This window comes from Stegastes partitus, unplaced genomic scaffold (assembly GCF_000690725.1).
Source record: "Stegastes partitus isolate 25-593 unplaced genomic scaffold, Stegastes_partitus-1.0.2 Scaffold28, whole genome shotgun sequence".
Taxonomy (NCBI): domain Eukaryota; kingdom Metazoa; phylum Chordata; class Actinopteri; family Pomacentridae; genus Stegastes; species Stegastes partitus.
Window position 1 is genome coordinate 752556 of NW_007577759.1, and position 13763 is coordinate 766318.

The 13763-nt window shown below is 38.2% G+C and overlaps 1 protein-coding gene across 1 annotated transcript in view; it reads right to left on the reverse strand.

Moving 5' to 3' along the window:
• Positions 1 to 4319: 4319 nt before the first annotated feature.
• Positions 4320 to 13763, reverse strand: part of gabra1 (gamma-aminobutyric acid type A receptor subunit alpha1) — a 27193-nt gene continuing 17749 nt past the window's right edge. Inside the window, exons 8-9 of the mRNA XM_008298305.1 lie at positions 5382 to 5584; positions 4320 to 4640 (exon numbers count right to left, since the gene is read on the reverse strand). Of these exons, the coding sequence (XP_008296527.1) occupies positions 4320 to 4640; positions 5382 to 5584 (524 nt within the window). The remainder of the gene's footprint in view (positions 4641 to 5381; positions 5585 to 13763) is intronic.

Below are 13763 nucleotides of genomic sequence, written 5' to 3' on the forward strand. Positions count from 1 at the left end.
TCCTAATAAACTTGTAGAAATCCCTGTTTTTCCATATTTTTAGGCATTTAAATCATTCAGGGTTCTGCCTATCTCAGATGGCACCACTCTTTTTGGTAAAAGCAGCTACTGACTTAGGTGCACATTTACTACATGTTGCCTATCAACATAGCCTGTTCATTTGTTTGTATTTAATTTATCAAATCGCTAATGTTCAAGGTAAAACTCTTACTGAAATGTTTAAACATTATATTACCTACTACGTGCTATCTAAGTGACACGTTCTGAAAATATCAAAAGACGTGACGTAAACAACGTACTTCATCCTCATTCTTCATGCTCTAACGGAGCATCTGATGTGTGTTCTGTGTGTTCGCTCTGGTGATCTGTAGCACAAGGACAGAGGTATAGCCACGACATTCATTTGTTTTCTTTTTATTTAAAGACTAATGCAGAGAATCAGATTTTACAGGGCCATATCATAACCAAAAGAAACAAAAGAAAACATTTACAGAAGGTTCACCATTTCTTCTACATCCATCAGAACCCTTTGCCAGTATCATTGAACTACCAACATATGTACTGTATGTGGGTGTGTGAGCTCGTGTGCGTTTTGTAAGTTTGTGTTGTTGTTCTTTTTTCATGTCCATATGTATAGTCTCGTTCTAACTTCTCTTACCCTATTCAACTTTTGTGCTTTAGAAAATTAGTTTTTTTTTTTTTACATTTCAGTGAAAATCAGAACATATTTTGCTTGATAAAAATACAAGAAAAAACTCCAGTAGGTATCTAGGAATAACCAAAGACTCAATGTTGAAAAGCAAGTGCTGCTGAGAACTGCAATGGACCTTGCATCAAACATAATGAAAGAAATGACTGATGTGCCTACAAATGTGATATTTACATGTATGCTCTGCTTATGAGTGTGAAGGTAAAAGTTGGAAGCTCATGATTGCACTGTGCCTCATATTTTTATTTTTTTATTTTTTCACATTCTTTCTCTGGAGCATTAAATGTAGCAAAATCAGACCTGGCTCCAAAATATTCGGAAATGCTTTACAGCGTTTGTTATGTCTGGCTCGGAGTACAAGATAGGGGCTTTAGCAAAGATACTTCCAACAGAAAAGTAGAAAATTCACGTTTACTCTGTCAAAGTCAAAACTGCGCCTGGTGCTCCCTGTAATATCACTGAGCTTTGGAGAGCGGAAGATAAACAAAATGATCCCTTTAACAAAATAACATTTTCACCTCTCTTCATTTTTGTAATGACAAACAAGCTCAAGAAGTGAACGGAAATATTATTAACAAGGTGATCTTGTTACAGTTTTGCTCCTGGTATTTTCAGTTCAATCACTTTATTGCATGTCTCTGGAGAAAAAGTGCAATCAACAATGAAAGCCATTTTCCCTTCAACCACCGACAAATCCAAAGCGCAAACAAAAGAGATAATCCACTGTTTTCTTTGATGTCACCCTGTATAGCCATGGTTGGGGGGGAAAAAGCTAATGGGTGCACAGCTGATATAAAAGCTAAGCTTTTTTCTTTTTTTTTTATAGTAACTTGTAAATCTGAAGCACAATGGTCAGAGAGGGAAGGTCAATGATGTGGTTCAAAGCTGTCCTTGCATAGCACAAAGCTGACTACATAAATGTAATGTTATTGTTCTTCTAAATGTGCAAAATGCATAACAATAGGTTGATAATACAAACAATATTCATCATCATCTTAGCTAATATCTTCGTTAATAGAATCAAATACTGTATGCATTATGTATTTTACATATGTATATATATTTTTTTCTTCATGATAATAAACATACATACAATAGTTTAGAGTTCAAATATCTTTATACAACTCTTCACCCTGAACTTTGCAGTTCCTTGACCCTCTGCTTGTAGGATAAGTGGCTGTGAACAGTTGACTGCTTGCATATGCTTGAAAAGATGTCTGCCATTAGGGGATAGATTCAGTATTGGTCATAATGATAATGCAAATAATAACAATAGCAACAACCACCAGTCTCTTTTTTCAGTTCCCTCTGGTAATAGCGCAATCCATTCACCCCAGCGCACAAACATACAGAGCATTCTGTATGGTTCTAATATGCCTTTTGGCCTGTTCAGTGCCCTGTAAAACATATTCAACAAAGCACACTGAGAATCAATAATGCGATGCAGTTCACCCCCACTCTTGAATCTTTGCCAAACGAGGTTTGAGTGGGAGCCAGAGGCTTCAGAACCCAAGATGGACACACAATGCAATGCCTGTTATCTTTAACCAAATCTAAACAGAAGAGGTTAAATTTCCATGTACAGCATACAGATGAAACTACAAGTAGAGAGGGGTCAGTTTAAAGCTACAATGGATGTCACCCCCAGACTGAGTGCCAGGTTCAGGTCCTAAGAAAAGCCCTTGCTAATTAATATTGCTACATTAACATAATTTAAAATGGACTGTTTAGAAACCTTAACATGCCACATCAGAGAAGAAGCAATTTTCCCTAAAATGTGTGTGTGTTTTCTAAGTTAAAGAAAACAAAACAAAACAAAACAAAAAAAAGAAGAAGCAAGCAATGTTCAAGACAAAAAACAAAACAAAACCCAAAAGCATTCTTTTCACATTTGCGTTAGTTTCTGTTGGTTTTTCTCGGAAGAGGGATTGACATCATGCTACAAAAATATATTCATCTTCATCACTATCGTAGAACTACAAGACAAGTCCTCTGTGCGAAACACAGCGCCGGCTAAAGTAAGATTACAGTGCCACTTCAACTCAACGTCTCCTTTCTCTTTGTCTCTTTCTGTCTCTGTCCCTGTCTTTCGCTGTTGCTCACCAACAAGCAGCAACAAATGAGTCCAAACGGGCATGTGATACTGAAGGCAGTGTAGCTGGTACTTTCTGAGTGTTATGTCTCAATTTTCAACTGAATGGAGATGGGGTACTATGGTAAAACACGGTCAGGGGACACAGTGGGATGGAAAATATAGATGCGCCGTCAATCAACAAAGTAATAGCCATTACAAGCTGCAACTCTGAAAATGGAAAAGGCACTTCTCCTCCGTCTCAATGTGCCCCACCCCTTTTTTATGTTTTTAACTGACGCTAACTGAACTTTCCCATAAATGGTGTTTTGGCAACTGAGGGCCCCACCATAAATAGTCACAAAAAAAGCCAAAAGACCAAACAAAATTAAGTAAATAATGAGTGTTTTAATTCTAAATGTAAAATGCACTCCAGGATTTGAGATGATTTGTACATTCTTACTCGTAACTAGCCAATCTCAGTTTATACCATTGATATTGTTGTTGCTGTTGTTGCCGTCGGTGTGTACACGAACACACGATTGAATAATATTTTTACTTCAGTGTGAAAGCAGCTTTGAATGGAACGTTAACTTGGCGAGAAACAGTCACTTAAGCATGAATTAGACCATTATATACTCTTTTTTTTTGTAGAAAGTATCATAAAGAGAACAAAAATAATTTAAATAAAAAAAGTTTACCTTTCCATGTATTCAATTAACATACCCTTTAGTTACACTTTGCAAAGCTTAAACATAATATTGACATCTCTAACACCTGATAATATTTACAATGCTGTGAAAGGAAATTAATATATTTTCAATGCTGAGCACACAGATGATTGAATTTTTGTATTTTTTTTGATCCCTAAATAAATGGTGTGTCCACTGAGACATGTTTTATTGCTATTGCAGAAACCCTAACATATTTTTGAAGAATGACATAATTAATCTCATAAAACATCTACAAAGAATGGAAGATATTTTTTGAAAGAGACTGAGCGTAGCATTTTGCTGCTGATTTCAAATAAACTAAGCCACCAGTCAATGTTGATCTGTATTTTGAATAAATAAACATAAATCATAAGATGCCCTGCCCATGCATATACACAAGTGCCTTTTACTGTGATTCTATGTTCAAATGAAATCGAATAAAATGAAACAAAATAAAAGAAACATAGAAACAAAAGCCCCTTAACAAGTTTGGGCTATGTGCAGTTGTAGAATAGCATTCTCTTGGCTATATATTTATAGTAGCATTTTCTTAGTAGCATCATCCCAGACCTGAACAACACCCTTTCAAAAGTTTGTATTGTTATCATTCTTTTTTTCTGTATTTTGTTTTTTCAAAATCTTCAAAATTTAGGTAAACATAGAAGCAATGCAACAACTGGGAATTCAAACCAGCATGGACACCATGTTTGTCTGAAAATAAACAGTTTTTTTTTTCTTTTTTTTTTAAAGAGGAATAAGAAAGAAAATGAAATAATTACAGGTATATATTTTTTTCTTTTTTCTTTTTAAAGGAATGAAACATGGATTAGTGTGGATTGACCCCCTGCAATTTGGGCTTCTTATTCAAGTAGGTCGCCCAGTAGACCAAGTTAAAGGTTCCAAAGAGCAGAGGGAAGGCTATTCTGGCAATCCTGTCTATCTTGCTCACACTGTTAAAGGTCTTCTTGGCCTCTGGAGGCTTGGGCTTTGGCTCCTCCTTGGGCTCGGTTGGGGGTGGCGGGGCGCTTTTGGCGATAGTGGCCAATCCAGGGTCCCTGGCAATATTGGGGGCGAAGGCTGTAGCAGTGGCAGCTGGGTAGGCTGTGGTGTTGTTCTTCTTGAGGAGAGATTCCTTCTTCTTCTTTTGCTGATTGTGTTTATCGGAGAAAGAACAGGGAAAAGCAAAAAAAAAAAAAAAGGATAAAGAATTCAGCTTGCAGACATGTGACTCATGTATCCGTATACAGTGTTTGTTCGAGGCTACATATTGTATCTTTTTGCACAATTACTGTTGCTAATGTGTCACAAGCCTGGCGAATATTCAGTATTAATTTCTCACATCTCCATATTTCCAAATAGGAGCACAAATCTCAGCAGTCTAAACATTAATATTGGTCTGTTTCGCTCTCTCTCTCTCTCTTTTTTTTTTTCAAAAATAGCTGGGGATTACAGAGTCTGGTGCTGCTAACTGCAGCACAGAGACAAGTAGAGCAGAAAGCACAAGATGAACACTAAACTATTAATGTTCATGTCATGTTACTCAAATTGCATTTTCTATTAGATGAGCTGGCGACAACAACTAAATGCTCCCTGCCTGATCCAGTGCCATCAGCAGCTAAGTGCTGTCCTGATGCCAAAAAGAGGCTGTTCAAAAGAAAAAAATCTATATATATAATTTTATGTTATCTCTGGCGACTGGTGTGATGAAGGTTCTTTCCACCCCTGGAAACACAGATTTGCCTTCATACTGACAGCAATCGTTGCAGTCATGTTCCATATCATCACCTAACAAACCATATTATGTCAAACTGAGGGACTCCTTAGGGATAAGCAAGTGAGACATTCTTTTTAAAAAAAACACAAAAAAAAACAAGGGAGCTTCAAATACCTTCTCTGGCACCACACTTTTTCCGTCCCAGGCGTAACCCCTCTTGGTGAAGTAGTTGACTGTGGCAAACTCAATGAGGGCCGAGAAGACAAAGGCATAGCAGACGGCGATAAACCAATCCATAGCTGTGGCGTAGGCCACTTTAGGGAGAGAGTTCCTGGCACTGATACTGAGTGTGGTCATGGTCAGGACAGTGGTCACTCCTGCAGGGAGACACGCAGACAAGATGGATTATGTGAAGCCTGATCAATTCTCAGATGATTCAGGTGCTGTCAGGATTAATTATTCTTCTTAGTTTTTTCCATCTTTATTTTAACAAGCAAGTCATTAAGAACGAATTCTGATTTATGATGGCGGCCTTGCAAAAGTCATTTATCATGTGTGTGATATGCATGGATAGACAATATGTTAAGCATCCTGGCATTATTAATGATATCAGAGAAGAAGAATAAAACCTTAAATTTAATGCTAAGTAGAGAAGGTGTTCCGGTATGAACACGAGTTTACTGTTGATATAATCCCAAATATAACGTACACAAATAGGAATGCTGCACAGCAAGTTACTTTTCTTCTTAGATCAAATGAGCAAACATTTCATTCACATTAATCTATGTGAGCAGCTGATGCAGTCTTGCAGGTTGTGCTTTTATTAGTCTCAGGAAGGTGGAGGTTTCTACAGATGCAGGTGGTAGATGCAGTTGGCCCTCAGAGATACTGCTGACGACTAATAGCTGGAAAAACACACTTTCACTCTAAATTCAACCTGCACACCAGTGCACAGGCAGTTACAATAAAATGAGCCATGCAAAAAACGTCAATTAGGACATCTGTTGCATGTTTTTAATCCAAAACGTCTCATCTTAAGGAGTGTACTGTGTGTCAACTCTGGAAAATCTAATTCTAAGTCAAATATCAGCTCCTGAAGGCTGTGGTGAGACACTGTGGAGAAAGACAGGAACTGGGTCAGAGCGTATCTAACAGTGTGGCGCTCATCACAGAACAGGCTACTGCAGATGTTTACACACCGAATAACATCAGCCTAAGCAGCAGAAAGAATCCACCGATTTAGTTTATCATGATGAACAGCTGGCTTGTAGAGGAACTATAAAATATGCAGAGAAGACCCTCCCACACATATGCTGTATGTGGAAGGTACACAACTGTACAAACATGTACCATACATACACACTTTGATGTATGAGATAGCTACAGAAATGTGTTGTCATTGATTTTTTTTAAACATGTAACATCCGCAAGCCTCATTTCAAACTGCAAAAAATCTTCTTCTCTTTTTTCTTTTTTTTTTTGTAAATTAGTCCTTAATGCTGAGAACTAATTTGAACTCTGTGATCTGTTATGTCAAATTTTCATCACTTTAATATAAGTAATAAATTCAACCTTTGTTGGCCCAGACAAGCTAATGTAATACCAAGGAAAGTCAAACAAAATCTTGTCTTTAAAATATAACAAAATTATTTTAATGGTGGGTTATGGAGTCAAGCTTTGTCTTCCCATGCAGATGTGCAGTTAAGTATCTTTAAATTGGCACCAGTGAGGATCTGTTTACGCCAACATGTACCTTTGTGTGTGTTCTGACCACAAGTTGAAACACTGTCAGAGCTGTTTTAGGAAAGAAAATGTGCCTAGTTCAGGGTAGATATTTCTGAGCAGCTCTAAAAAGAAACAAGAAAAACCTGTGGATGCTGGTTGGTTGAACTCTGAGAAGACAATACTGATTGGTTACACTTGAAGAGGACAAAGTAAGCCTGTCGACTCAATTCAAACATCGCCACTGACAAAGTAGAATTCGCCATCTGGCTAAGATAACAAAAAACCCCTATTGTTCTGTTTCCTTTGTGTTGCTAGACCTGGAATTATATCCAGTAGCTACTATTTGTCCTTGTTTTGGAGTCGGTGTCTTGGTCGAAGCTGTTGGATCCTTTTATACAATGGGAGCAGAGAGGCTAAAAGGGCCGATGAAGAGGCTGTTCTGATTAACATTCACACCACCTAGCTCGATTTTGGAACTCTGAGCACCTGTAGTCCCGAGACCTATAGTCAAGTTTTTGCTTAGTATATATAAGAATATTGTTTAGGATTTTCTCCTGTTCATAGTTGCTTCTAGTGTTTGTGTGAATCATTTCACAAGGTGATTCTACCTCAGTATTTGCTTCATGTGGACTTCTGAATCTCGCAAAGATGCTAAATATTTTTCATTTTTCCTCAGCTTCTCACTCATTTTTTATCAGTAACTTTGTAATTTACATGCCATTGCCTTTCAAGTCCTCATTTAATCATCTACAAAGACAAAAACACAAAAACAGTAGGTACTTGATTCAAAGTTTTAAAAATTTCAAACCGTGTGTCAAGTAAAGGGCGTCATAATTACCACAACATGACCTTAAAGTAAAACAGAATCACCACCTACAGCTTTAAAAAAAAAAAAAAAAATAAGCTATAGATTTGAACAGCTCCTCTCCAACACAGTCTACAAAAAGCTCCATTCAAGTCATGTTTATTCATATATTTAAATGCATATTTAATTGTATTATATTGCATAGTGTTGCTGTTGTTACGTCCACCAGCTCCACGATGCCAAAGCAGCTGGTACTGAATTATTGCATGTTTCCTGAAATGTTACTGTTTCCCTTCATAATTATAAATTCTTTTTTTACTTCCTCCCCAGTCCTGATGAAGTGTTAGGTGATGAATCACACACTGCTCATCCTCCCACTCTCTTTTCACATGCTTTTGCCATTGCTGACTGGGTGCTGTGACATGAACCATAAAGGATGATTATTATGTTCTCATTACTCATAGCCAAAAAAATGATTGGTCATTAGCCATAACTGAACTAGACACCTCTGATGGATCTAGTGGATCTGCATAGAAGGAACACGGGACGCATGGTCATATGTTTCTGGTGCTCATTATGGGTCTAAAGGGAATAACAAATAAGTAGGTCAAAGTTATTTATTCAGAGATAATTTATTGTTCAGATTTGTTTCTTTGCCCCGGATAGATCAATAATTTGTTTAATTAGATTAAAATGGCCATGAATGATCAAGAGTAACCTCCTCGTGATACGAGGCAGAATTGCAGTTATGCAGTCCAAACAAAAAACAAACGATTGCTTCATGTGAAAGTGGCAATGTTCTATTCCAATTTTGTGTAGGAACACAACTCAGCCACCCACATATGTGATGGATACAGATGGAGAGGGAGAACATGAAGATTAAAGGTAGCTACAGTTAAATACAGAAATGTAGCGCTACAATAGCAGCATTTCTGTTACAGTAATTATATTCATATGTGATATTACAGAACCTGCAAATGACCATGTTCTGCACTGCACCCACTGCTAAATGGGCCATTGAATGGTTTGTTGATTATGGGTCTGCATGGCAACAGCAGATCTGAAAATAATAAGTGACGCTTAGTCAAGTATTTGTGCCAGATTTTCACATCCTTCCATTTCAAAACAAAAATGTGTTCATATTAAGATCTTTTTTGTTTTGTTGGAAAAGCACCATTTTGGGGAAACATGCAGCATTGTAAGAATATGCCTACACAATATTTATATTAAACATAGTGTCTGACCGCAATAGTTATTTGTTGTTGCTCAAATGATGAGAAAAAAAATACCCTACAATAAAGGAGATCAGGTAAAGAATGATAATGGTCTAATGTAGAAAACTGTTGTTCTACATGACTATTGTATTTTAATGTAGTAATGAACATGTTAAGGCCACTGTAAACACTTAAACGGACAAACAGTTAAAGCGATAGTTCTGTTTCTTAAAAGCGGGGTTGTATTAGTTATTTGTCAGTGTATTAAATACTGTACATGGTGGTTGGCACACATATTTTAAAGAAGCAGATGGCAGGCCAACCATGGAAGCTAACCAACAAACTACTATGGACACTAGTAGTAGCAAAATGTAGTTTAGCTGTCTAACAAAAGGAAAAAAAAAGGTCAGTCCCAACAGTAATTTTACCTCGCAGAACACTCACAGAACACAAAAGCTGTCTTTTGTTGGTCTGCCACACACTAAAGTCAGATCCAAAATAACGTGTTAAAACACCAAAGTTGCACAATGGCACAAAGACACTAACCGATCGAGGCGGCAGTAGACCAGAATCTCCAGTACTCTGTGACTGTTTTTGTCAACAGATTCTGGTGGCTTTGAAGGAGGGCATAGATCGATTCAGCGCCTCGTCGAAAGGGGCTTTCTGACAGCAAGGTAAAGCAGTGAAGATATTTTAGATATTGCGTGATATAGATTTTTTTTTTTAGGTAGGCCATTTATTTTAGATGAAACATTTTGCTGCTGACCCTGTGCCCTGCAGTTTTTTTTGCTTAACTTCCGTACTAGTAACTTCCTGCTGTCTGCTTCTCCACACTAGGCAGTACCGACCACCAGGTAATGTACTTAATAGATTGATGATTAAAATGTACCACATGCAACCCTACTTTAAACAAACTAAACTGTCCCTTTAAGGTTAGAGAAACTTTGTAAGACCTCCTCCATGCGACATTTTACTCAGCTATAAAACCTTATAACATTGGATTTAAACGCTACCAATATATCTGAATTGCTGGTTCTAATTAGGTGCTCGCAAATACAAACTTGAACAATCAACACATGTGGTGCATCACATCAGTGTTTAATTTGACTGGGAGCACCTGCTTGGTGTCACAGTTGAAACTGTTTCAAGTTTGAGAACAGCGTCTTGAAATTTTGCAGTGGAGTGTAACATCTTACATCAAGGTGTCATTGCTTATGTGGTGGGTGCCAGAACATTCTCCATTGGAGGACAGCCAGTGCAAAGTGATTTTGCCAGCAATCATGTGTACTTAGGGCCACAGCAGGTGCTTAAGCACAAAAGAGCAGCACCTCACATCCACTGCGTCTGCACTGAGAGGTACAGAGGTAAGATGGAGGGAAGGAATATAAATTGAATGTTTGAAGGGACAGTCGGTACAGGGAATAACTTGAAATACATGCGCGTCGGGCATGGAGACCTGCATACATATCTGGAGATATGCAGAGCAGTGTAACAGAAGGGTACTGAGAAAGGTGATGGGAGGTAGATGAAATAGGTGGCAACAGTATGGTGTCAATCTGTCAGCGACTTTGTTTGCCAGTAAATCAGTTAATTTTGTGGGGGAGGACGAAGGCAGCACCACTGGGTATTACACAAGTCCTCACAAAAGTGCCCCGATGCTTGGTATCATATACTTTACTGTGTTTGACAAGCTCTGTTGTCATGGAAACAAGTCTTCCACCAATGTCTTAATACAGCGGGAGAAACAGGAGAAAGAAAAGCAAACCGTTTGTTATTAAAATGATGGATGATGCATGGATTTGACCATCATTTACTGGCGGTTTACGAATGTATTGTTTACAATCATCTGCATGTATGTGCAAAGGCGTGTGTGTGATTTTGCTAACAAGGCCGACAAGGTGTTTCCCACCTCGAGGAAAACATGACTCCCCTTTGAGTCTGTTTAGTGATGGGCCTACTTAGGAATCATTTAGAACACTAGCAAGTTGATTCATTAGAACATGACTCCAGAGCTAGTTTTAAATGACTCTATTTGACATGTTGTAACTAATAGACTTGAGGCTTTGAAGGCTGTTAATGAACAAAGTCACTGATCTGGAAAGTTCTAACTGGATTAATAGTGGTGTAACTCAATTGTTGAGAGTTCCTTCCACTCAATTTAGCTCAGTGTGCACAAGCGCTGACACTTGATTTATATGATACATATCTTCTAACAAGCTTTTTGCCTTTGTTTGGAGACTCACTTCCAAATGCTCACACACACGTACAGGGTACTGGGGGAAAAAATGACAAGATAGAGGACGTAAAAGAAAATTTGGTAGAAGTCAATTAGAGATTTAAGGTGATGAATCACAAAGTGTGTCAGGCAGTTAGGAGGTGGGAGGTGCTGTCACTGCTCCCTCGGGCATGGAAAGGTTTGATATGACGACACATAAAGGCAAACAGCTCAAAAGCACATTTTTTTTGGAAAATGTGGGGGAGATAATGTCCACTTGGTTAATAGGTTTCTGCTAGAACAAGGTAAAGCCTATAGAAATTTGATTTAATGTCTATCAGAGTAATCAGCCTGATAGACTTTCATTACTCCGCTGCCTGTAAGAGGCTGCAGATCAGAAAATAAATTGCCCAAGGCATGGCTAAAAATAAATTAATAGGTGCTTTGAGCTCAACTTTTTCTTTTTGCCAAAGGTCAAATGATTTTTCTGCATAAGGTGCAAAGTCATTGTTTATTATTGTTATTGATCTTTTTGTCAATGTATTATTTGCTCTTTTCCAATTTTAGCCTGTGATTGACAACCCCTGAGTGACAGGCTTCAGCTAATCGGCCCAATCTCAAGTGAGTAACTAAGATGTACTGCTCAGCCGTTGCATCAGAGCCAAGCCACAGACAAATCTCTGTAGGGGAGATTGAACCTTCAGGAAAATCTCTCCCGCTCTCTCTACTGTCATGCTCCCTGGTTCAAGGCAGAAATTTGCCTCTAACAATGTTTTGACTGAGTAGGCAACCAATCAAACATGACAATCAAAATGTGGGACAAGGTCAAAAATCCATTGTGAAGTGGGACGCCTGCTCACTCAAAGAACACACAGCCCCTTATGTGTAACCTACTCCCTATTTTTAGGGCGAGTCCTGAGAAGCCCTTGCAATAAAGCTGGTTTTAACCAACTGTTTTATGAGCCATTCATTGGCATGCACAACTACACCTCAACAAGGACAGTGCAGACAAATGCTCGTCACACTTTTGCAAAGTTCGAAAATGAAAGCCTTAAAAGACTTCTAAAAACCCCTCCAGTGTAACATTTTGAAATTTGAAAAAGACAGCGTTTGTGGACTAGCAATGACATGGCAGTTTGCCATACTTTTACTGCACAGAGATCATAGGAGGATGACAAGGTGGAAGGTTGGCGTATAATCACAGGTAGCTGACATTAGAGACAAATGCTCAGTTGAGGTCAGAGGAAGGACATTAAAGTATTATTGATATATCGAAAGTCAGTGTGTCCCACCTTGAGTTCTCTGTGTTGACTTTTTCAGTATTTCATTTTGTTCAGTATTTAACAATGACTATCTTTTTCTATCAGAAACTTTACACAACTGCTTTGAAGTATTTAAAGACAGAGCAAATAATCTAAACAAATCCACATTTTGTAGATTTTTCAGCAAACATCACCTCACAATTCAATAGCTGTCTTTTGATGTGTGCACACTGTAAAAATATCTTGTGCTTGTACACAGCCTTTCTATGCAAATGGAAAACAAACAGAGGTGTTGGCCTGATCTGATGCACTCGTCCAGTGTATTCATGCTTGTGCATGTTCATGCTCGTGGCACATACTAACTATCTAACTGGTTCAATTTTCAACAGTCTTTCTTCAGATTCTGCATTTAAAAGGGAAACAAATGAAATGCATTGAGTTAACATTAGCGCTATATTAACATTTAGCAGTTGATGATCGTCATGTTAGAGGAAATGTCTGAATTTTGATTTAAAAACTTAATTGCTGATCCATGTAAGACGTATGTAAATTAAATACTTTATGGATTCATGCTTATTAGTTATCATTTTAGTTGCAGTGATTCTTCTTATAACTCATGAAAAGGATTAGTTGAAGAATGTACCACTATTGAATCTTGTTAATCTGATGAATGAGATTGATTGTAGTGTGGGGAGTTGTCAAACAACTTGTTTGTTTTTTTTTTTCCCATATTTCTTCAACCATTCCCAGGAGTGACGCTGTCTGTGTGTGATGTCTATCAACATCCCCAGTGTGCTGCAGTTACTCATTTATTCATGCCTTATCAATAACTGAAGCCTCAGGGAAGCCTGACTCAGAAACACATTACCTTCAGCATCACTACGTCACCTCTGATTTACATAAATGAAGAAATAAATTGACATGTTGATTGGCGGCTGAGTTAAATGACTGTGCCAGCACCACAGCTGTGAGATTTGTGCCGCACACATACTCAGACTCAGACACACATACATACAGTCCGTAGCACCACTGCCTACAATGTTGTCAGCTAGTAATCATGAATTTATGAGCACCCACTGGCACACAACCAGCATGTGCACATATAGCAAACAAACTACATGCACTGTGTGAGTGTGTGTGTACATACACAGTCATACTCCAGTGCGCACACCCACTCACACACAAGGTGTTATTCCTTAATGAGCAGATACATTAAACAGCATCATGGGAAAACCAATAAATACCCAGCCAATCGCTCTTAAAGAGGAGCAAAGGAAGCAAGCTAATCTTCTGAGCACTGCTGTCCCTGACAGCTTAGAAACAGAGAAAGAGAGG